Genomic DNA, 24,846 nt, shown 5'->3' with positions numbered 1-24,846 from the left:
GGTGTCCTGTACCCTGCTGGTGTCCTGTACCCTGCTGGTGTCCTGTACCCTGCTGGTGTCCTGTACCCTGCTGGTGTCCTGTACCCTGCTGGTGTCCTGTACCCTGCTGGTGTCCAGTACCCTGCTGGGGTGCCCGGTACCCTGCTGGTGTCCTGTACCCTGCTGGTGTACCCCTGTACCCTGCTGGGTGTACCCTGCTGTACCCCTGGTGCCCTGTACCCTGCTGGTGTCCTGTACCCTGCTGGTGTCCTGTACCCTGCTGGTGTCCTGTACCCTGCTGGTGTCCTGTACCCTGCTGGTGCCCTGTACCCTGCTGGTGCCCGGTACCCTGCTGGTGTCCGGTACCCTGCTGGTGTCCGGTACCCTGCTGGTGTCCTGTACCCTGCTGGTGTCCTGTACCCTGCTGGTGTCCTGTACCCTGCTGGTGTCCTGTACCCTGCTGGTGTCCTTTACCCTGCTGGTCCCTGTACCCTGCTGGTGCCCTGTACCCTGCTGGTGCCCTGTACCCTGCTGGTGTCCTGTACCCTGCTGGTGTACCCTGCTGGTGCCCTGTACCCTGCTGGTGCCCTGTACCCTGCTGGTGTCCTGTACCCTGCTGGTGTCCTGTACCCTGCTGGTGTCATGTACCCTGCTGGTGTCATGTACCCTGCTGGTGTCCTGTACCCTGCTGGTGTCCTGTACCCTGCTGGTGTCCTGTACCCTGCTGGTGTCCTGTACCCTGCTGGTGTCCTGTACCCTGCTGGTGTCCTGTACCCTGCTGGTGTCCTGTACCCTGCTGGTGTCCTGTACCCTGCTGGTGTCCTGTACCCTGCTGGTGTCCTGTACCCTGCTGGTGTCCTGTACCCTGCTGGTGTCCTGTACCCTGCTGGTGTCCTGTACCCTGCTGGTGTCCGGTACCCTGCTGGTGTCCTGTACCCTGCTGGTGTCCGGTACCCTGCTGGTGTCCTGTACCCTGCTGGTGTCCTGTACCCTGCTGGTGTACCCTGCTGGTGTCCTGTACCCTGCTGGTGTCCTGTACCCTGCTGGTGTCCTGTACCCTGCTGGTGTCCTGTACCCTGCTGGTGTCCTGTACCCTGCTGGTGTCCTGTACCCTGCTGGTGTCCTGTACCCTGCTGGTGTGTACCCTGCTGTACCCTGCTGGTGTCCGGTACCCTGCTGGTGTCCTGTACCCTGCTGGTGTCATGTACCCTGCTGGTGCCCGGTACCCTGCTGGTGCCCGGTACGCTGCTGGTGTCCGATGGGTTAACATATGATGAGTGTTTGATGGCACTGGGCCTCTACTCGATGAAATTTAGAAGGGTGAGAGAGGATCTCATAGAAACTTACTGAATAGTGAAAGGGTTTTCTATTCTAAGGATAGAGTGGATGTGGAGAGGATTGTTCCACAAATTGGGAGTCTAGGACCAGAGGTCATAGCCACAGAATTAAAGGACCTTCCTTTAGGAAGGCGATGAGCAGAAATGTATTTTGTCAGAGGGTGGTGAATCTGTGGAGGCCATCAATGGATATTTTAAGGCAGAAATAGATAGATTCTTGATTATTATGGGTGCTGGGGGTTATGGGAAGAAAGCAGGAGAATGGGATTAGGAGGGAGAGATAGATCAGCCATGAGTGAATGGCGGAGTAGACTTTGTGGGTCAAATGGCCTAATTCTGCTCCTATCACTTATGACCTTATGAGAACACAAATAGGTGACAATTCAGGCCGGCACTTCTTCAAACCCAAAACGTCACCTATCCATGTTCTCCACAGATGCTGCCTGACCCGCTGAGTTACTTCAGCACTCTGTGAAATGTCACCTATCCATGTTCTCCACGAATGCTGCCTGACCCGCTGAGTTACTCCAGCACTCTGTGAAATGTCACCTATCCATGTTCTCCACGAATGCTGCCTGACCCGCTGAGTTACTCCAGCACTCTCTTTATTTTCACAATTACTTATTCGGGATAAATAATGGTAAATATATATTTGCACAAGTACCTCATTTTCTGTTTGAAAAAGTTAATTCTATATAATTGGAGGTGTGTAAAACCTATTAGTGAGTTAGTTTTTGTTTCTGAATTGAAATGGTGAATGTTTGGTCTGAGTGTGGGTAGCTGAGTACTTATTGTGTCACCAGGATATGATGTGAATAAAACTGCACTGCATGAATGAAATACAGTCAAACACTAACGGGGGGAACACGCCGTTGTCTTGGACATTGGCATATTATTTATATTCCTGATTATAACAATGTCAATTACAACTGCTGGGAAGTGTTCTACCCCCAAGCTTGCTTTCCTGAATCAGAAGCATATGTGCTGATAATCTTTATTCTAGTTCAACTACAGCTGTGCATTCACCTGGAGCCACTTAAAAACTGTTAAGACAGTTTTGGCAGAATAAATCAGTGAAATTAGATTTAAAAACATAAAATCCTAGGTTTACATATTTTGACGGTTGGCTGTATTTTCCAAACCTCCTTGTGTGTATTTAAACTACAACCCACCGTTACGTTGCTGTCATTCATGCACAGAAAGCTCTGACAAGGAACTTGGCCTTATTACCATTCAAATGTTCATTCAGTGCTCTGGAAAAATAACAAAAGAACAGGCAGTTCAGCCAATCTGTAAAATGTTGACTGACCTGTCATTGTTTCACTCACCGTACTCTTCTCGTGAAATGTAACCCATGGTTTTACACAGAGCACCCACAAGAAGCCCGTGGCTGGTGGTGTTAGAGCAGAGGGAGACTCTCGGAGATAAGTGCCTGGAGCTGAGATCATGATCATAGATAGGAGAAGAATTAGGCCATTCATCCCATCAAGTCTACTCCACCATTCAATCATGGCTGATCTATCCCTCCCCCCTAACCTCATTCTCCTGACTTCTCCCCAAGATTAGTCTGAAGCTCGTACTAATCAATAATCTGTATATCTCTGCCTTAAATATATCTACTGACTTGGCCTCCACAGCATTCTGTGGCAAAGAATTCCTCAGATTCACCACCTGAGGGTGAAGATGTCCCACAAAGACCCTGGATAACAAGGGAGCAAAAAACGGGAAGCTAATGGCAGGCACTGAGAACTGAATGCATTGGAAAGCCAAGAGGCAGGAGTGTTTTACTGTCATATGTCGCAAACCCCAACAATTACATTCTTACAGCAGCAGTGCAACATGTTTGTGTAAACAGTACTCAATAAGCTAATAAAAAGTTCAATAAATTCAAAATACAATAGAGTGTGTTCAAGAACAAGTATTGGGTGAAGTTAGACAGAAAATATAGAAAAGCAAACACAAGATCGCTGAGTTATGCCCCTGTCCCACTTAGGAAACCTGAACGGAAACCTCTGGAGACTTTGTTAAAATTTATAAATTGTGCCCCACCCAAGGTTTCCGTGGGGTTCCCGGAGGTTGCAGGTGGTTGCCGGAGGTTGCAGGTAGTGGAAGCAGGTAGGGAGACTGACAAAAACCTCCGGGAGTTTAATTCTCACACAGAACACAATGTCTATTCTTGATCCCATCCTTAATTCACATCAGGAATTCTCTCTCTATGGGCGGTACAATGGCACAGCTGATAAAGCTGCTGCCTCTCAATGCCAGAGACCCAGGTTCGATCTTGACTTTGGTTGCTGTCTGTGTGGAGTTTGCACGTTCTCCCTGTGACCAAGTGGGTTTTCTCCGAGCGCTCCGGTTTCCTCCCACATCCCAAAGACGTGTGGGTTTGTCAGTTAATTTGCCTCTATAAAATTGGGCGTGAAGTGTAGGAAATGGGTGCAAAAGTAGAATGGAACTGGGATAGCATGGACTTGGTGGGCCGAAGGCCACTTTCCCTGCCGTGTCTTTCAATTCAACAGGTACCACAAAATCAAAAACTCTTCAATAGTCCCGTATGTTCATAAATTCAGCTCAATCATTCATTGTATGTTTACTCTACCATTTTATAGGGTATTTCCAGCAGATATTATAATATGTTGCATATAAAGGGTTTCCTTATAATCGGCATTCAATCAATCTGTTATTCTTTTTAATCTTTTCCTCTTAATTATTTTACGGCAGCATACTTGAAAGTGACATGCTAGAAATATAGCACTTTGATTTGAATAGCTTCAGAGGAATTTGATTTAGCAATCTCTCACTGAACTAATTTTAGGAAATCTGATTATGCTGTGTGATTATGCTGTCAGAGGTCTGTCTGTTTTCAAACGTACTACATTGTGGAACCGCTGTTTCATGTTAAGGACATGAATGATTTTTGTGTGTTTCACAATAGCATTTCTCCTGGTACTCATGTTGAATCTATTTTACGAACTCTTGAGTGAAGAAGGAACTATAACTTTTTTTTAACCACAAAAATACAGCAAAACGTTTGGTTAAAAAAGATCTATGCAGATGTGCATACTTGATTTAATCAGGCAAAGATGTATTGTGAACACCCAGTTACTATTGAGTGCAATATCTGAGCAGTCATTGGCAACCGACGGCCCATCTTAAACACTATTAAAATCGTCATCAGTCTGTTACAAACCATAGTTCTGAAATTTCAGCAAACTAATTTGGCATTTTCAATCTTAACTGTAAGAATGACATTTAAAACTAACTTATGACTATTTACGATAAGGTGTGCTGATTAGTGTGGGTATCAGAGGTTATGGGGAGAAGGCAGGAGAATGGGGTTTAGAGGGAGAGATAGATCAGCAATGATTGAATGGCAGTGTAGTCTTGACGGGCCAAATGGCCTAATTCTGCTCCTATTACTTATGATCTTATGCTGTACAGCAGTGGTTGCCAAACTGTAAACTGATCTTTCATTCTTTTATGAAAGTACAAAGTCAAACATTTCTTGCATTCCTACTTAAATTATATCATGTGGGAAATCCATTAAAAAAATGTCTTCCTGTCCAACTCAGTGGTGATCGGTATTGTTGTACATTAAAATAAAACTCATCGCCTTTTTGAAAAATCATTCAGTTAGAAAGTTTCCTGAATGTGGAAACAAGGAAGTGCAGATGTTGGTTTAAAAAAATAACACAAAGTGCTGGAGTAAGGCAGCGGGTCCAGCAGCATCTGTGGAGAACATTGATATGTGACGTTTTGGGTTGAGACCCTCCTGAAGTCTGAATAAGGGTCTTCACCCGAAATGTCACCGATCCAAGCTCTCCAGAAATGCTGCCTGACCCACTGAGTTACTCCAGCACTCTGTGAAACGTCACATATCCATGTTCTCCACAGATGCTGCTTGACCCACTGAGTTACTCCAGCACTTTGTGAATCGTCACCTATCCACGTTCTCCACAGATGCTGCCTGACCCGCTGTGTTACTCCAGCACTTTGTGTCATCTCTTGAATGTGGAATTGGACAAGTAAAATATTTTGCTCAACTGTAACTTTATTATCAACTTTTTTTATTTGTTTAAAAAAAACAAATTTGTACCTTTGCAGGCAGAAAGAATTGGTGTTGTCTTCATGTTGGGCACAGACATTGTGGGCCAAAGGGCCTGTTCTGGTGCTGTACTGTCTATCTTCTAACTGCATCTGATGAAATACATTTAGTTGACTGGTGAATGAAGGTCTATGTACTAGTTTAGTTTGGTTTATTGTCACGTGTATTGAGGTACAGTGAATAACGTTTTGTACAGAACTAGTACACAGAAGCAGGCTCTGCCACTCAGAGAAACATAGAAGCATAGAAAATGGGTGCAGGAGTAGGGCTTTTGGCCCTTCGAGCCAGCACCGCCATTTAATAAGATCATGGCTGATCACCCAGAAGCAGTACCCCCTTCCTGCCTTTTCCCTATATCCCTTGATTCCGTTAGCCCTAAGAGTTAAATCTAACTCTCTCTTGAAATGTCCGTTCTCTTTGACAAACCTCGTGTTGACTGTTGATTGCTGTAGCTCTGAATTGATTGTGCAATACCCAAATGTATTCTGATGTGACTGAACTTCTGGCCTGAGTTTTGTCAGCAAAAAAAAAGCAAACCGAAAGATGTTATCAAAAGATCCCAGGGCTTTAAAGTTTATTGAAGCCTTGGGGGAGGGGAGGTTATTTTTGACTTGGATTGTATGTCGCAGAGTTTTTAGAGTTAAAATGTAAAATAGAAATAGAAATGTTGGTTTCCTCAAAGAAATAAAATGATGCTGACTCGACCTGCTAATTAATGGGTGCCACGTTTAGACAGGAAGATAGTTTCACTGGTAAAGCTTCAGCTTGTATGTTTGGCTGTGATTCCCTTGTTAGATTTATGGACTTCAGGGCTTTGGGTACAGGGGATGGATCATTACTTAAAACACACACTGCATTTGTTTACAAAACCCAAGAGCATCAGCTCACACATTAATACATTCCTGTCCTGTTTCTGATTATAAAATTTACAGAGCAAACGGGATTTGGACTTCCTAATGAAAGAGCAGTGTGGAAGTGTCATTGGGTAATCTTAATATGATGCATATACTTGCATTCTCTTTGTCTCATGAATAGGTGACGTTTTGGGTTAGGAACCTTCTTCAGACTAATTGGGGGGGAGCTAGAAATGTGATGGGGCAGGACAAAGCATAGCATGTCATAGGGATGATAGGCAGACAGTCTGACAAAAGCCAGAGGTGAGCACACACAAGGTAAGAGAGAAAGGGATTACAGATTTGTGAAGCTGGAGGATTGACGTGGTGCAAATTGAGTAGCTTGGGGAAGGAATGGGGGGGGAGGGGAAGGGTGGGTGCAAGATCAGCCGGGGCTCAGCGGTGGGGTGGGGATTGTGGGTGAGAAGGGGATGGTGGGGTTGTTTAGAGGTTGCCTAAAATTGGAGAATTCAATGCATATTGAGTTCTCTGAACAACTGTGGTCACTTGTGACAGTCACAGAGTGATACAATGTGGAAACAGGCCCTTCCGCCCATCTTGCCCAACAATGTCCCAGCTACACTAGCCCCACTTGCCTGCGCTTGGTCCATATCCCTCCAAACCCGTCATATCCATGTACCTGTCTAGCTGTTTCTTAAAACGTTGGGATAGTCCCAGCCTCAACTACCTCCTCTGGCAGCTTGTTCCGTACATCCACCACCATCTGTGTGTTTCCAAATGAAGCGTGTGATGTGTAGGAAGGAACTGCAGATGCTGGTTTAAATCGAAGGTAGACACAAAAAGATGGAGTAACTCAGTGGGATGGGCAGCATCTGTGGAGAGAAGGAATGGGTGACGTTTTGGGTCGAGACCCTTCTTCAGACAGAAGAGAATGATGGTTCAGCTTCTTGCTTTGCTTGTTTTTTTAGTTTAGAGATACAACCTGGAAACAGGCCCTTCGGCCCACCGAGTCTGCACCGACCAGCGATCCCTGCACATTAACACTATCCTACACACTAGGGACAATTTATGTTTATACTAAACCAATCATCCTACAAACCTTCAGTGTGGGAGGAAAGCAAAGATCTCGGAGAAAACCCACCCAGGTCGCGTTGAGAACGTAAAAACTCTACAGATGTAAGGCAGCAATTCTACTGCTGTGCCGCCATGTCTTTCACCAGTTGCTTTTTCTCTCAATTGTGTGGGTTTTTTAGTGTTTTTTTTGTTTTTTTTAATTTTCTTCAGGGTGCTTTAAGATTATAGCTCAGCACATCAGTCTGGAGCTACATACAGTGCCCTCCACAATGTTTGGGACAAAGACCATCATTTATTTATTTGCCTCTGCACTCCACAATTTGAGATTTGTAATAGAAAAAAACACATGTGGTTAAAGTGCACATTGTCAGATTTTAATAAAGGCCATTTTTATACATTTTGGTTGCACCATGTAGAAATTACAGCTCTGTTTTGATACATAGTCCCCCCATTTCAGGGCACCATAATGTTTGGGACACATGGCTTCACAGGGGTTTGTAATTGCTCAGGTGTGTTTAAATGCCTCCTTAATGTAGATATAAGGGAGCTCTCAGCACCTAGTCTTTCCTCCAGTCTTTCCATCACCTTTGGAAACTTTTATTGCTGTTTATCAACATGAGGACCAAAGTTGTGCCAATGAAAGTCAAAGAAACCATTATGAGACTGAGAAACACGAATAAACCTGTTAGAGACATCAGCCAAACCTTAGGCTTACCAAAATCAACTTGTTGGAACATCATTAAGAAGAAAGAGAGCACTGGTGAGCTTACTATAATAAAACTTTATTTCAGACACAGGTCCATATAACACATCATACAGTATAAGGAGATACAAAAAATACATTAAAAAATACATAAAAACACTAATCGCAAAGGCACTGGCAAGCCAAGGAAGACCTCCACAGATGATGACAGAAGAATTCTCTATAAAGAAAAATCCCCAAACACCTGTCCGACAGATCAGAAACTCTTCAGGAGTCAGGTGTGGATTTGTCATTGACCACTGTCTGCAGAAGACTTCATGAACAGAAATACAGAGGCTACACTGCAAGATGTAAGCCACTGGTTAGCTACAAAAATAGGATGGCCAGGTTACAGTTTGCCAAGAAGTACTTAAAAGAGCAACCACAGTTCTGGAAAAAGAATCTGAATCCAATTGAGCATGCCTTTTATATGCCAAAGAGAAAACTGAAGGGGACTAGCTCCTAAAACAAGCATAAGCTAAAGATGGCTGCAATACAGGCCTGGCAGAGCATCACCAGAGAAGACACCCAGCAACTGGTGATGTCCATGAATTGCAGACTTCAAGCAGTTATTGCATGCAAAGGATATGCAACAAAATACTACTTTAATTTACATGACATTGCTGTGTCTCAAACATTATGGTGCCCTGAAATGGGGGGAAATATGTATAAACACAGCTGTAACTTCTACATGGTGAAACCAAAATGTATAAAAATGGCCTTTATTAAAATCTGACAATGTGCACTTTAACCACATGATTTTATTTCCATTACAAATCTCAAATTGTGGAGTACGGAGGCAAATAAATAAATGATGGGTCTTTGTCCCAAACATTATGATGGGCACTGTACATCTTGGATCAAAGAGGGTCCATATGCGTTCCATGAAGGACAGTGGTGAACTAATGATACAATGATTTGCCAATTTTCACAGTTTTTAGTTAATTTTGTTTTTAAATCACAGTTCATCACACATTGACATTTCAGTTGAGCTAAACCTCTATTGCCAACTCTGCATTGAGAATGAACAATATTAAAACCACTCTTGTTTCCCCTTTACCTCCAGGACCAGCTTATTGAGCATGTTAGGTGCTGTTGAAATATAGTTTATTTGCGGTTTTCCATGGGCATGCTATTTTTTTTTTTTTTTTTTTTTTGCAACAACCCTTTTTCATGTTGGTCATGTTTCAAATTAGTACACCAATAAAAGTTCATTCTTCTGCATATGAATTGAAAATTAGTAGAAAACTGCATGTGAAAAGACATTGACAAAAGCCAGTTAATTGTAGATTCCCATTGAAGGCCCAGTGACGGTAATTATGATCCGGTCTGTCAGGGTATAGCCTATGTTTATAATCATAAACTGATCCTTTAATCTGCACAGTAGTCTTTGAAGTAATTAAGGGCCCATTAAACAGTCCTTTGGTTTGATTCTTATGTTTGATTTTTGTTTCTTTTTTTTTTAAAAGGCATGTTAATGATAATGCTGTAATCTTTGCTCAGACTTCACGTCACTTCGCTTTTGCAAATAAAGTGTTGCTGTACAAGTCTAATTGTATGCAGATGTGCATGGTATATGTACTCTGCTTTGATATTGAACCTCTGTGCAAGCTAATAACTTGCATTTTCAATCTATGTTGGGTACCTCTCTTAGTTTCATATTGAGTTGACAGTTTTCATTGCACCAGTGTTACTGTGGCTTTGCCCCTTGTTCCAGATGTATTTTGCTTCAAATGCGAGTGTGCCTATTACAGAAGGAGCAGCCTCGTTAATTAACTATTTCATTAGGGTGGCGCTGCGGTAGTGTTGCTGCCTTACAGCGCCAGAGTCCCAGGTAGAGTTTGTACCTTCTCCCCGTGACCCGCGTGGGTTTTCTCTGAGATCTTCGCATTCCACATACACTCTAAAGACGTACAGGTTTGTAGGTTAATTGGCGTGGTGTAAATGTAAATTGTCCTTAGTGTGTAGAGAGTGTTGATGAGCAGGGATCACTGGTCGGTTCGGACTCGGTGGGCCGAAGAGCCTATTTCCTCGCTGTATCTCTAAACTAAAAACTAAAATTTCAATGCACAACACCTATCATCAATATGATTATAACCAATTAAAGTGTTTTTTGTTAGTGATTTGAGATTTGTACGTGAGCTCAAAGCACTCGTTGCAGGAGGTATCAATGGGCACGTGGAAGCTCACAGTCATCCTTGTGAACTGAACAGAGGAGCTTTACACCCAATCTGCACTTGGTTTCTCCCCACGTAGACAAGACCACATCATGAGCAGTGAATATAACACATTGAATTAGAAATGCCATTGGATCACTGCTGCACTTGGACACTGAGTTTCTGGATGGAGGAGGAGCAGAGTTATAACGGGCAGGTCGTGTGCTTCCTGTGCTTTCCCCAGAACACCTCCAGCCACTTCACCAAACCACGCACATCTCATCCTGTATTCTTTGTTCCTTGGTTCTACCTAAGAGAAGGTGATGAGTGTGTGCTTCCTGGATCCCATGCACTGCTTCAAGATTTATCTCTACTATTTTGAAAAAAATAGTTTTGTGGTGTGCTCATTGCACAAGCAGAGTAGTGACAAATGTTGGCTGTTGTGAAGGTGGTAAAGCTGTATTGTGGAGCAGTAACCAGTGTTGACAACTAACACCAGCCCGCAGCACTGAACTCCTACTTTGTGAATACTTGCCCTCTCCCATCCACCCGCCGAACATCAGCACCGCCGTTGACCAGAACGACCACCGGTAGGCCCGACACACCCCACAGGCTTCCCAGGGGACTGTAGTGGAGCTGGGCGGCAAGGCCTGTCTGGGCCGAAGGATGCTCAAGGGTGGCGGCAATGGGAGCCTCGGCGGCAGCTGAAGTCTCGACGGCTGTGGGGCTTTGGCAGTGGTGGAAGTCTCTGCGCCACGAGACCCCACAGGACCCCACGGTCAATGAGCGTGAGGGGGAGGGGAAGACAATGGGAATGGGGGGGGGCCGCCGTGAGGAACGGTGGGAGAACAAAGGGGAACCCGGCATGGGGGGGGGGGAACTCTAGTTTAGAATCCGCTGTTCAGGAGATAAATCTGTGTCCGTCCGTTTGTTCCGGTGAAGGCTCTGCACACGGCAGCCAGACCGCTTGTCCTTTTCTTTTTGTTTTCACTTTTAATTTCAAATTTGTGTGTACCTTGTGTGTTGTGACTGTCGGCAGAACAATCTCCCTCCGGGGATGAATAAAGTTTATCGTATCGTACTTCTGCAGGTCAGGAAGTTTGTTTCTGGTTGTTATAAAGTTGGCTTGATCAGGTCTTGTGTTACTGCCCCCTAACTCCAGTCAAAGCTTTATGCCAGAAAAAGAAGTGGTTACCAAAGTACAACTAGTTAGTGGGGAGAGAAATGTAGGTATCACTCTCCAGAACAATTCTAGTTTATTTCGTCATGTCTGCTGGTATTTAGAGGGTTAGATTGCAAATATTGATACAGGTATACAATAGCTTAAAATTGCTGATACTGAAAACCTGAAAGATAACAGAAATTGTCCGAAAACACTGCATAAATGAATGAATTAATTAATAATATTTGCCAAATATGTTCACATACAAGGAATTTGCCTTGGTGCTCTGCTCGCAAGAGAAAACATGACATACAGTAACAATTAAGAATGACACAGAAAACATTAAACAATAATAAAACATTATCGATTAAACATGTGAATTCATTCATTTAAAAACACTGCATGGACAAAGGAACGGAACCATCCATAATATCTGCATCTTTTCACCCTCTGGTGGACTTTCTCTACGTTTCATCCATTGTCCTTCCCCACCTGTGTTTCTGGTTTATACCAAAGGTAGACTGAAAAACCTGGAGTAACTCAGTGGGTCTCTGAAGAAAAGGAAGAGGTGATGTTTTGGGTCGAGACGAGAAATATAGACAGCACATAGAATAAATGAATGAAAGATATGCCAATAGCAACGATGATCAAGGAAAGGTGGAGCCACAATGGTCCATTGTTGGCTGGGGGCTAAGTAGCTTTCTCTCTTTCCCTGTTCCACCAAAGGATCTTCAACCTGAAGCATTAGTTCCATTTCTCTTTTAAAGATGCTGCCTAACCTGCCAAATAATTCCAGCATTTTTTGTGTAGATATTCAATCATGTTCATTTTTAATAATTCCCATAACAAAATGCATCATTGACATGGAACAAATCTAATCACTGTGTGCAAACTGTTTAAGAAGGAACTGCAGATGCTGGAAAATCGAAGGTAGACAAAAATGCTGGAGAAACTCAGTGGGTGAGGCCAAGTGTAGGCTTGGCTCGAGCGGAGTTGTTGGGTGAAGCGATCACCAAGCGTCTCACCGATGTAGAGCCTCCATAGATGTTGCCTCACCCGCTGAGTTTCTCCAGCATTTTTGTCTACAGTGTGCATACTGGTCATTTCAGATTGGTTATTGATCATTCACGGTGGATAATTGAGGCTGATAAATAAATCAATAGATTCTGTCATCTTATCTCAAGCTACTAACGATGTTTGCAATTTCTGACCACGTGTAGGTGTGGCGTGAGTTTCCTGACAGGCTGGTGGGCTATCCTGGTCGGCTTCATTTATGGGATCACGAGACAAACAAATGGAAATACGAGTCGGAATGGACAAACGAGGTATCCATGGTGTTAACTGGAGCTGCCTTCTACCACAAGGTATGTAGATATGACTGACTGGCCAGACTGGTTTTAAAATCAACACAGTTTTGAACTCACAAAATTGTCCTGAGCTACTATCTACCTCATTAGAGACCCTTGGACTATCTTAGGTTGGACGTGACGACTTTATCTTGCACTGAACGTTATTCGCTTGATCATGTGTACACTGTGGATAGCTCGATTGTCATCATGTACTGTCTTTCCACTGACCGTTTAACATGGAACTGAAGCGTTTCACTCTACCTCGATACATGAGACAATAAACTAAACTCTACTCAAACACAACTCAAATTGACAATTGTTATCTGGAAGTTTTTAAATATATCTTACAATACATTCCTTAATATCGGAATACACAACACAACACAAAACATCACCTATCTATGTTTCCCTGAGATGCTGCCTGACCTGCTGAGTTATTCCAGCACTTTGTGTCCTTTTGTGTATTAACCAGCATCTGCAGTTCCTTGTTTCCACTTCCTTAATATAGAAGTTTGATGATAATGATATGAGAAAATAGACATTATTTGAATTTAATTTTATCCAACCGAAAGGAAAAGATCTGAAATTCAATGAATCATCTGAATTAACTTTGAAGGAATGCAAGAGGCAGTTTGTTCAAACATCTCTGATGCTGTCTGCCTCTGGTTCTAATAGAAGTTTCCATCCCTGATGCATTTCTGATCATTTTTTTCCTCTCTTGTTAAAATTGTCAACATCAATCCTAAACTACATGTTCAAAATGGAACACTTTATTTAAACTGAGCTCCAAACTGGTTATACAAAGGTTTGGCCTCTATTCCTTGCTTTATATGCTATATGTTAAGTGAAGGATCTCGTATGTTCCCTTTCAATGTTTTCCTCATTGGAACTGCCACATTTAACGTCTAGTCCCCAGGCCACCACTATTACTCTGTTTTAAAATTCCCATTTAGCACAGAAACTAAATTCATGCAAAGGTTCATGTAATTTAAGAATCTATGTTTCAACATTTGGCCTCTTGTGATGCATGCATACTTTGCCTAAGATCACTCAGCTGATTTTTACATGTAGAAATTGTTCCTAAACTGGATGCTTTCATTGTTTATAGTCTCTTCCTTTCACCTGCCCACAATCTCTTGTTACATCTTGCAACACTATCTCTCTCTATTTTTGTCCATATTCTTATGGCAATTTGTTTTCGTTTGTGTTACTCTGTTTAATATCCTTTGCGTTTAAACATGATTCTTTGCATTCACTTTAAGTGATGTTATTTTAAATCCTAAAGCGCCTGTCACTTGTCGATTTGTTTTCGGCAACTGACGCATCAGGGTCACCGAAAGATTTTGAACATTTCAAAGTCCAGCGTCGAGGAAACACCGCAGGTCAATACGTTATCACGCCGCGACTTTTTCGGTGACCTGACATGTCAGTCAATGATGCCGTCGATCACCAAAAAAATCACCAAGTCCCTTAGGGACAGGCCCTTAACTAATTCAAACCAATCAGCACAAACGTGAACAAGCATACAGGCATACCTACAAGAAGTTACAGGGGAGCAAATGCCTGGTCACTTCATATGGTCAAAACTAAATCTAAAACTAAGAAGAATTTCAGATATTAATGAGTCACGTTTTAACTTGTATAAGAATTTTTTTAATGTAAAGCATTCAATGTAATGAAATATTCCACTATGTATTTCATCGGAGTTTAATGGAACAAAACTTTACATTGAGCCGTGTAAGTATCTTGGAAAATATACAGCGTATTGATCAAAGAAAGCGATTTTAGGGAATATCTTGAGCAGATGGGAGTGGAGAACCAGGAAGGCAGGCCCAGAACTTAAGGCTTCGTCAGCTAAAGGTGGAGAGATACTGAGGCCAAAACCAGGGAATTAAACGCACTTTAGGATGAGAGCTACAGAGCACAGAAACAGGCCATTCAGCCCAACCTAGCCATGCTGACCAAGTTTCCTGAGCTAGTCCCACTTGCCTGTGCCTGACCCATATCCCCCCCAGATCCCCCAGATCATAAGTATACCCACTTCCACCACTTCCTTTGACATCTCGTTCTGTATCCGTACCAATATTCAGTGACAACATTGGCCTTCGGGTCCATTTTGAATCTTTCCTTTCTCATTAAACCTTAAACTTATGCCTTCTACTTTAGACACCCTCGCCCTGTGGGAAAAGACTGTGGCTATTCTATCCTCTCATGACGTTACATTCCTCTATAAGGTTCTCCCTCAGGCTCCTGTACTCAATAGGTGTAAGAAGGAACTGCAGATGCTGGTTTAAATTGAAGATAGACACAAAAAGCTGGAGTAACTCAGCGGTAGACAAAAGTGCTGGAGTAACTCAGCGGGTGCGGCAGCATCTATGGAGCGAAGGAAATAGGCAACGTTTTAGGCCGAAACCCTTCTTCAGACTGGTTAGGGATAAGGGAAACTACCCTGGCTGATGAGAATAAGCATGCTAAGTGCCACCTTCGCCATCTTGTCTACCTGTATGGCCTCTTTCAAGGAACTATTCATCTGCACTCCTAGATCTGTTCTACATCACCCTCCAGGGCCCTTTCATTTACTGTGTAAGTTCTGTCCTGGTTTGTCTTATCAAAATGCGACAGCTCGCATTTACTTTAATTAAACTCCATCTACCATTCTTCAGCCCAGGAGCCCAGTTGATCCAGATAACTTTGTTATCTTAGATAATCTTGCTATCCACAGTACCGCCAAGTTTAATGTGATCTGCAAACCTATTAACCATGACACCTGCATTCTTATCCAATGAGTAGAAGGGGTTGTAGGCATACGATGAGGTTGTGTTGAAACTTGAAATGCTTGGGAATTAAAAAAAATAGAAATAATGTTTGCCTTATTAGTTTTAAATGAATGATATAGTTACAATGATTAGTTTCTGATGACATATGTGATCTTCTTTGTCTTAGTACTTTAATTACTTGTACACATACAAGATGCCAGGAGATATTAAAAATTGGGTGGATGAACACATGAATTGTGAGGATATTGCCATGAACTTCCTGGTTGCTAACATGACTGGAAAGGCTCCTATTAAGGTAAGTTTCTGAACTGCCAGAAATGTGCGTGTGAAGAGAAATTGTGCAAAGATGTTAGCTTTGTCTCTCTGTAAAAACTGTGTGAAGTCTAAACTAAATTTAAATCAGAAACAATATGAATTGAGAAGCCCAGAATGGACATTTAAATTACAGAATTGTTTCAGCATCAAAGGATGCCGCTTGGCCCATCTAATTCATGTTGTTCTCTGTAGAAGATCAATGCTGCACACATTCCCCAGAGCTCTGCAAATTCTTCCCTTTCAGATGGTTTTCCGCTTCCCTTTGGAATGTTGCCGTTGAATCCGTCTCCACGCTTGCTCTGACAGTACATTCCACTTGCTGCGGAGAGGATAAAATCCCTTGTGTCACTTTTGCTTCTTATGCCAATTGCCTTGTGTTTTATGTTTCCTATCATTAAAAGCTTTGAAAGCTCAATTTTTATAGACATTAATATTGTTTGTTAGTAGCAGCCTTGAGAAGGCACTTGCTTTGTGAAGTTGATGGAAAGGGCTTTGTGGAGATGATAAATTCACATGGGCACTTTAAACTTTGTCACCTTCAGAATCTCTAAATATTCTTAGAATCTGTCAGTCAACTTAATGAGAAAACAGGCGTAGGTTAATAAGGCTATATCAAAGAAGGGGAAGCAACATTTCATCACCTTATGGTTGTACAGACAACCGGTGCTTGTATAAGGCACCTGGAAGTGTGAAAGTGGTCATTAAGTGGATTTTAAATGGGTTGTCATCACACACTTTCAATGAATGTGAAACCATTCTAGTAATTTTATTGATCTCTTGCGAATTGAAATATGCGGTGGTGAGCCAGATGGAACTGTTGTGAGAGGATGGTGCTCTTGTGTTGCTCTGCAGGCGTGCTTGCACATCAAGCTGGATTAAAGACGCCATTAATATTGTTGGAATTATTGTGACATGCAGGTAACCCCACGTAAAAAGTTCAAGTGCCCGGAGTGCACGGCAATTGATGGACTGTCTCTGGACCAGACCCATATGGTGGAACGGTAAGCACTCCATTCCTTGCATGTATTTAACAGCTTGAGGCTGCCATTTCACAAGTGCCCAAGAAAAACATGCATGACTGCTTCCAGATTTACAGCCCTCTCGGAAAATGCTCGTCAGTGCCTTCCCCAACAGTGAAAACTCTGCCCAGGTTTACGTAAATCAGTGATTTGTGAACTGTTTAAACTTCTTCCTCTTTGAATACAATGGGACAAGAGTGTTTAATGGCCCTATGCAACAGAACAAGGGAATTCTTACTTGCAATGGGGTCCAAAGTTTTGAAATTATGTTCATTATTTAGATAAATAGCTTTATCGGAAAAAGACTAAACTAAAATAGTCAGAATCTCAAGAGAGGGAGAACCCACATGAATTTCTGAATTTCTGTTGTATAATGGTAGGTCCCTTCCAATCTATGCATGGCTGGGTCAGGCAAAGCAATTAAAACTAGTTTTTATATTCTAATAAAATAATGAAGGAACTCCAATGCATGAATTAAGTTGAAAGTTAGTGAGCCTTTGCTTTGTCAGTGAATCATCCAAGCTTTAGTATTGCTTAGTTTTTCTCTTTGGCTTTTAAAAGCATCAAGTTACGGAAATGTCCCAATTTTATTGCGTACATTTGTCAGCTTTTTAATGACGTCTGGTGGTGAAGATGTTGTCCTGCCAGTGTTTTAGTACACATCATTATCTGCTTATTTAACACCATGGGAATATAATTACAGGTCAGAATGCATCAATAAATTTGCATCGGTCTTTGGGATCATGCCACTGAAAGTGGTGGAGCACCGTGCCGACCCTGTCTTGTACAAGGATGACTTCCCAGAGAAGTTGAAGAGTTTCCCCAACATTGGCAGCTTATAAAATACTGATGGTCAAAACCTCGGCCACTTCAGCTGCACCTTTGCCACACATCGAGGTGTTTCAATAAGATTTGACTGCTGTATGTTTTAACACCAGTTGATCAGGAATTCAAAGTCATCTCCTGCTATAATGGAAACACAAGGAACTGCAGATGCTGGTTTATAAAAAGTGCTGGAGTAACCCAGCGAATCTGGCAGCATCTCTGAAGCACATGGAGACGCAACATCTCAGGTCAGAACCCTTCTTCAGTCTAAAGAACGGTGCTGACTTGAAACGTCACCTATCCATGTTCTCCCAGATGCTGCCTGACCCGCTGAGTTACTCCAGCACTCTCTGTCTTTCTTTTCCTGCTTTATGTTGTTTACAAACTTAAGATATGTAAATGCAGGTCAACAATTTGATGTATTTTTAAAATGTTGGATGTCAAAGAATTGATAATAGTTTTACATGGCATAAAAGATTCTGTTTTGTAATTTTAAATGTATTGTATAATTTAATGACTAGCAAAGAACAAAACTCAAGATTCCTTGTAGTACATTTCAATTGTGCTTTTCTTCTTTCGTTACTACAACACTATATTGCTGGTTTAGGCATTACCTGTACAAAGATTTCAAACTGCTTTTTGTAGCACCATGCACTGAAAATATAATTGTTAATTTTATAACACTAGACCCTGTATCAGTCCATGATTAGTTGTTCCCATTGTAATACTGCCAATGATGTTGTCACTCTAGGTCAATGATATTCAACGTTATATCAGGAAGAGCCCCATACAGTCTGTATTTAATAATACACAAACAGTGGTGCAATAAGGAGCTAATCTTGTCAAGGGTGACAAGGACTGGAATGGCTGGCAGTGGGGATGGTGATGTACTGAGCCAACAAGAGTGACTTCCCGCAGAGGCTGAGTTATCCCAATCTTGCCGGTTCCTAGGGGGTATTGGTTGAACAGAGAGACGAGAGCAAAGTGTTCCAAAGAAGGGCACTCGAGTAAGCCTGGGTTCTTTCCTAAATCACTATTCGGAAAACCTTGAAGATAGACACACAAAGCTGGCAGTAATTGGGTCAGGCAGCATCTCTGGAGAAAAGGAATAGGTGACGTTTCAGGTCGAGACCCTTCTTCAGACTGAGAGTCAGGGAGAGGGAACCGAGAGATATAAAAAAAGTACATAGAACAAATGAATGAAAGATATAAAACAAGACATCAAAGCCAGCAACGATGATCAAGGAAGGGTGGAGACTTTGATGGAATATCCAGGTGTTTATTCTTTAATTGAAGAGTATGATTGATGCTTCCACCCCACTAAAACAAGCCTGATATCTTCCTTGTGTTTATATCAGTTGATGAATAAGAGCTGCTCGCACCTCCCAGTCAAATTCTTGTGTGACTCATTAACTTGAGGGGAAGACCAAAGTCATGGGAAACATTAAACACAAGTTTTATTGAATTATAAGATAGTAAAGTTACACCGATAGATAATACCTGTACCAAAACCTTGGGATTCTATATGCAAGGGTTATATATGACTGCAACTGCAAAGGGTTAGGAACCTGCGTTCTGCATCTCCCCAGCTACTGATGTTGGTAAGAGGGTGGCCTTGGAGTGGGCCATTCAACAGTTGCATGACATCACTGCTGAGGGAGGCTAGTGGTCCACACCAGAATCTGATGCAACAACTCATGATTTGTATTTCATTCCAACCCTTCATCAAGTGTTCCATGGATTAATTAGTCTGCTGTAATTGTATCTTTCTGAGATAACGCAGACACCTAGCTGTTTTCAACTGCTGTAGCATTTTGCACATTTGTTAAAATTGCTATTTCCTTCCAAATGGCTGCTTGTCGAACAACAGTCTGGTTATAATTTTTTTTAATTGATGCCAGTTATAGATATCATTGATAGAAACCAAGAATGTTCATGATTTGCAAAGCCATTTATACAGAAATAGTTTCCAACAGCTGCCTGATTCCATTTTAACACTACACAATCCAGCTATTAATTATTTAATCCCACTGATTCCAACTGCCATCGTTTCTAAACTCTGATTCTGCTATTAAGGCATGGCTTTCACTGGTTACTGTGTCCCTTTAAGGCAGAACGTATTCCTGTCAAAAGTTCGGATAATCACAGTAGTGATGAATTAAAAGCAAATAGCAATACTACTTGAACTTGGAACATTTGATATTTTTCACACTGGCTGTGTGAATGTTATTCCTTGATACCAATGCTATCCCACTGTCAATGACTAGCATGAGGTGACAGCATAATCAGTTTATTAGGAATATATTACCTAACAATGCAGGAGGGAACAGAGCTACCTGGTAAACTTTACCAGAGAACTTTGAAACCATTTTGCTAAACTTTAAGCATTTATGTCCTTTGCAGTAGGAAAAATGATTTGTGTTTTGAATCAGATTCCTTAAACATACGTCAACGTACATAAAAAGGCAGCAATTATTTTTGAGCGGGCGGCATCCAGGCAAACGCAGCTGCCATTTTGCACGACTTCACTCCCATGTGTTTTAGGAGTCACTACTTATAGGTGAAATGTTGGCTAGGAGATGCAAATATTTACAAGATTGCTGACATTATTTAGAGTCTTTGTGATTACAAAACGAATTTAATTTGCAGGAATTAATCCCAGAATGTTAGCAAAAATGGCCTTTCACCTTACCAAATGTACAATGTTAGAATCTGTTTTTAATGTATTCTGTTTCTGTGCTGTATGTTTCATTGCTATCATGTTGTTCACCAATCAATATTTCTTCCACTGCAGCCTATTAAATAACCTTAACAGTTTTTCAATTAAATCTTGTGTAACATCTTGCATTGCATGCTGTGCTTAATTTACATAGACTAAGAAGCTATGTATGTAGACATGACAAGGGTGGCACAGCTGGTACAACTTCTGCCTCAGTGGCAGAGACATCGGTTCCATTCTGATCTCGACTGCTGCCTGCCTGTGTGGAACTTGCACCTTCCCTGTGACTGCGTGGGTTTCCTCCAGGTGCTCTGGGTAGTAGGTTAATTGGCTTCTGTAAATTGCCCCCAGTGTATAGGGAGTGGATGAGAAAGGTGAATAGCACAGAACTGGTGATCAATGGTTGACATGGACTCAGTTACTTTAATTTATTGCCACGTGTACTGATGTACAGTGATAATAGTTAATGAACATCTATTGTTATGCTCCCCAATGAACCAACTAATGTACCATCTGTGGCCGAAATGTGTAGGAAGGAACTGCAGATGCTGGTTTATACTGAAGAGAGACACAAAATGCTGGAGTAACTCAGCGGGACAGGCAGCATCTCTGGAGAGAAGGAATGGGTCGAGATACTTCTTCCTCGAGCTGAAACGTCACCCATTCCTTTCAACCAGAGATGCTGCCTGTCCTGCTGTACCACAAGTGGCTGCAGTTTTCATTCCTACTTTGTGTTAGATGAGCTGATTCTGAGCCCCCATCACGTTGGACATCACATGGAGCCAGGCAGGAAAAGGGAACATCAGCTGGAGTTCGCATTCCTAATGATTTCTGCTGGAAAGAGTATTTGTAGAAGTTGCAGTGAAGCGTAACTTGTTTGGATGGGCTGGCCCTTGTCCAAAGCTAAACATGAAGACTTGATCGTTGGCCCTTGTTTTGAAAGCTTGTTGGCACAACTGTGATTTGACATCTCAGGGTTAGAGAGAAATTTAGTTTTAAGTTTGAGGATTATGTATTAATGAAAAAAATCCCAAATTTTGAACTAGTATAGAATCTAGCTACCCTATTAAAAACAGATGACTGAAACTTTGCAGTAAAATACACTCAGCACATTAGCTACAGCCTGAAGCTTTTTAAATGCCACGAGGGTTAAAGATATAGTCTACACCAGAAATGCTTGGTGATAATGAAGCATTTTAGAAATTCATGGTGTAAGGATTGGGACCACATCTTCAGGCATCGAAGCACTGACTCAAAGCAATAAAGCATCATTATAATGCTGCTGTCTGTAAATTGAAACTATGTTCTTTAAAGTATTCATTTGTAATAAATCGATATTGGTAGATTTGCAAGTTGCATGGGTTTTTCAGAATCTAATTCAAATTTGTAGACTAGAACAAATATTTTTATAACATTTAGAAAAAAACATGGAATATGCTTTTGGAAAGGGTTTTGTAGGGAAGACATGGTTGTGGGGGGAAATGGGAGGTTTTTGTTAATAGGAAGCTAAAAGTGGTCCAATGATCCTTCTCATCTGATCTAATTTAAGAAGAATTAATTTAATCCCATGTTCAAATGGAAATACTGATGATGTTGGCAGTGTGGAATGTACAACTGGGCCTGCCAGAAATGACAAACTTGGGACTGAAGAATGTTCCCCTATTGCAGCTGAGATGTGTCACAAAGACAAAAAAACTTCAACCAGCGCCGTTTCTGCTTCAATGTGAAGAATTAGACTGTAATCAAGTGATTTGTTAGCTATCTACACACATCAGATTGTATATTAACGGAGTTTCCTTTGAAACTGAATGCATGTATCAAATATGTGGAGTCGTAAAATTATACATCAGATCTCCGCAGTGTAGCGATCATACATTGATATCATTTGGATTTTTTCTGCAGTTAGTGAAGTCATAAATGGCTACATTTATTTCCAACATGTGCCCCTTTTGATTGAGTTTGTATTTTAGTGTTTATTTTGTCAATTGTCACTGTAGTTTGTTAATTGTGATTAGCGCTTGTCGGTAAAATATAAATCACTGTATCTCTTGCACAGAGCTGTCTGATGTTGGGCCTTTGGGTAAACAGCTGTGAGTCGTTTAAATAAATTCATTTACTCCTGCATTCAGTCATTGTTAGTTGTGTGTGAGAAGTGCAGCAGCTAATGATGCATTTAACATAATTACAAGGCTATAAATCTGACCTAATGTCTTTTCTCTTACTCATTGCAGGGGTGTGTGCAGCATTTATTGCTCATCTCTAATTACCTGAAGCACTGGAGAGCTCCCGCTACATGGAGGCAGTGGGATTATAGTGAAAGTGTTTGTGTATCACAGTGCAAGGAGGTCAGGAGATTGCAGGCAATTGGCCAAAGGACAAGGATGGAGCATCAGAGTCATTCATTGGTGAGATCATGTCGGAGGGTCAGGGAGATCTTGAAGGGGTCGGAGGTGGAGGTGGCCCTCCTCGTCTCCAGACCTCACATAGACACAACATGCTGGAGTATCACAGATGGAATGGGTGACGTTTCGGATTGAGACCCTTCTTCAGACGGTGGAAGTTGCAAGTGTGGTCCATGCTGTCAGAGCAGCCCTGCCTGTTGCATGCATGAAGGTGGTGTACCTTGCAGCCACCAGTCTACGGAAGGTTCATCAAGGTGAGCCTATCAATTTGTCAATGCTGTTAATGTTACAGCTAGGGCCACACAGTGGTGCAGTAGTAGACTTGCTGCCTTACAGCGTAAGAGACCCTGGTTCCTGACTGTGGGTGTTCTCTGTATGGAGTTTGCCCGTTCTCCCTGTGACCGTGTGGGTTTTCTCCGGTTTCCCTGCATTCTAAAGATGTGTAGGTTTGTGGGTTAATTGGCCCTAGTTTCTAATATACAGCTGGTTGGTACAGACTCGATGGGCCAAAGGGCCTGTTTCTGCGCTGTAGCACAAGTCTAACGTCTGCTTTAAAACATTAAGTAACAGAATATTAATTCCAATTTAACTATTGTGTAATGTTATTTTGTGACCAAATTGTCATCAGTGTTTGACCATTAAATTGCTGAACATATCAATTCCTTCAAAGAATTGAAGAAGGGTCTCGGCCCCAAACATCACCCATTCCTTCTCTCCACAGATGCTGCCTGTCCGCTGAGTTACTCCAGCATTTTGTGTCGACCTTCGATTTAAACCAACATCTACAGTTCACTCCTACTTAATTCCTTCAAATATTTGATTAAAATGTGGCAAAATATAGAAGAGATATTAATAGAGGGTAGTTACTATGTTTAACTTTCTTTGGAGATAGGCTGTTTTTGTAAGTCCTCTCTACACTGAGGTTTGTTGGTAGACGTCTTCGACCACCTGTTGGTAACACCATTTATGTAATCCTCTCTGCACTCTGTCAGCAGTTCAGAAGGGCAGCGTTGGTATTTTGGTCCACTCCAATTAACCAAAGATCTCAGCTATCATTAGCACATTTCATCACCTCTCCTTGCAAAGAAAAGACTTCTTCTCAGTAGGAAAAAGACATTTTTTTTATTGGGTTATTGATTATACCTTTCACAACAATACACACCATCCTGACCCACTCTTAGAGTTCCCGAGGAAACTACATATGCAAATCGTGGTACCACGTGCAATAACTTATTCATAAAACAATATAACACAGGCAAATTATGAGTTTGCTAAATTCTCACAGTAACGATGAATACTACTCTGGGTGCAGTAACACTTGTTATTGAATGTCATCTAATCGCACCCTTTGCTACTATTATTTTTTTATAACAAGGCAATTAAAGCTAAAGACGTTTACATGGTTAAAATATTTTACAACAAGTTATAACAGTAATTGTCTCAAGACTTTATTTCGTCAAAAGTACACAACACACCCAAACCGATATATTACTCTGGACTTCAACCTCCTACTTCAGTAGTATAAGTAATAACAATGGGCGTGGTTGTTGCAAAAGATAATTACATTAAAAACTATAACGTTTCACTTTTGGTATATTAGCACAGTACACAAACTTTTTTTTTTGTTTATTTACAAGACTTTTCATGTCTTTTGTTTTTTAATTGTGTAAACTTTGCAAGGTTTTAATCTACTGTTTCTAATATGGGTCAGTGCCTGGGACTAGTCACATAGGATCTTAATGTTTAAAATCAAGTCAATATTTTTTGCAGAATTAACAATTTAACAAATTTGAACTTAATATCCAGTTCGTTTTTATTGAAATCTATCAACGTTCGTATCCGTAGTAGTGGTGGGTGAATAGGTCGCAACTCTCTGCCACAGAGGGTAGTCGAGGCCAGTTCATTGGCTATATTTAAGAGGGAGTTAGATGTGGCCCTTGTGGCTAAGGGGATCAGGGGGTATGGAGAGAAGGCAGGTACGGGATACTGAGTTGGATGATCAGCCATGATCATATTGAATGGCGGTGCCGG

The 24,846-nt window shown here is 41.8% G+C and overlaps 1 protein-coding gene across 3 annotated transcripts in view; it reads left to right on the top strand.

The window, feature by feature from the left end:
* ext2 (exostosin glycosyltransferase 2) overlaps nt 1-20,522 on the top strand; it is a 169,169-nt gene extending 148,647 nt beyond the window's left edge. For all 3 annotated transcript variants that reach the window (XM_055649128.1, XM_055649129.1, XM_055649130.1), the window contains exons 11-14: nt 12,630-12,773; nt 15,702-15,830; nt 16,769-16,851; nt 17,573-20,522. In XM_055649128.1, the coding sequence (XP_055505103.1) occupies nt 12,630-12,773; nt 15,702-15,830; nt 16,769-16,851; nt 17,573-17,711 (495 nt within the window). In that variant the 3' untranslated portion in view covers nt 17,712-20,522. The remainder of the gene's footprint in view (nt 1-12,629; nt 12,774-15,701; nt 15,831-16,768; nt 16,852-17,572) is intronic.
* The last annotated feature ends 4,324 nt before the right edge of the window (nt 20,523-24,846 follow it).

This window comes from Leucoraja erinacea, chromosome 18 (genome assembly GCF_028641065.1).
Source record: "Leucoraja erinacea ecotype New England chromosome 18, Leri_hhj_1, whole genome shotgun sequence".
Lineage (NCBI taxonomy): Eukaryota > Metazoa > Chordata > Chondrichthyes > Rajiformes > Rajidae > Leucoraja > Leucoraja erinaceus.
Note: the sequence above shows the minus strand (reverse complement) of the source record. Positions and strands in the feature narration are given on the sequence as shown.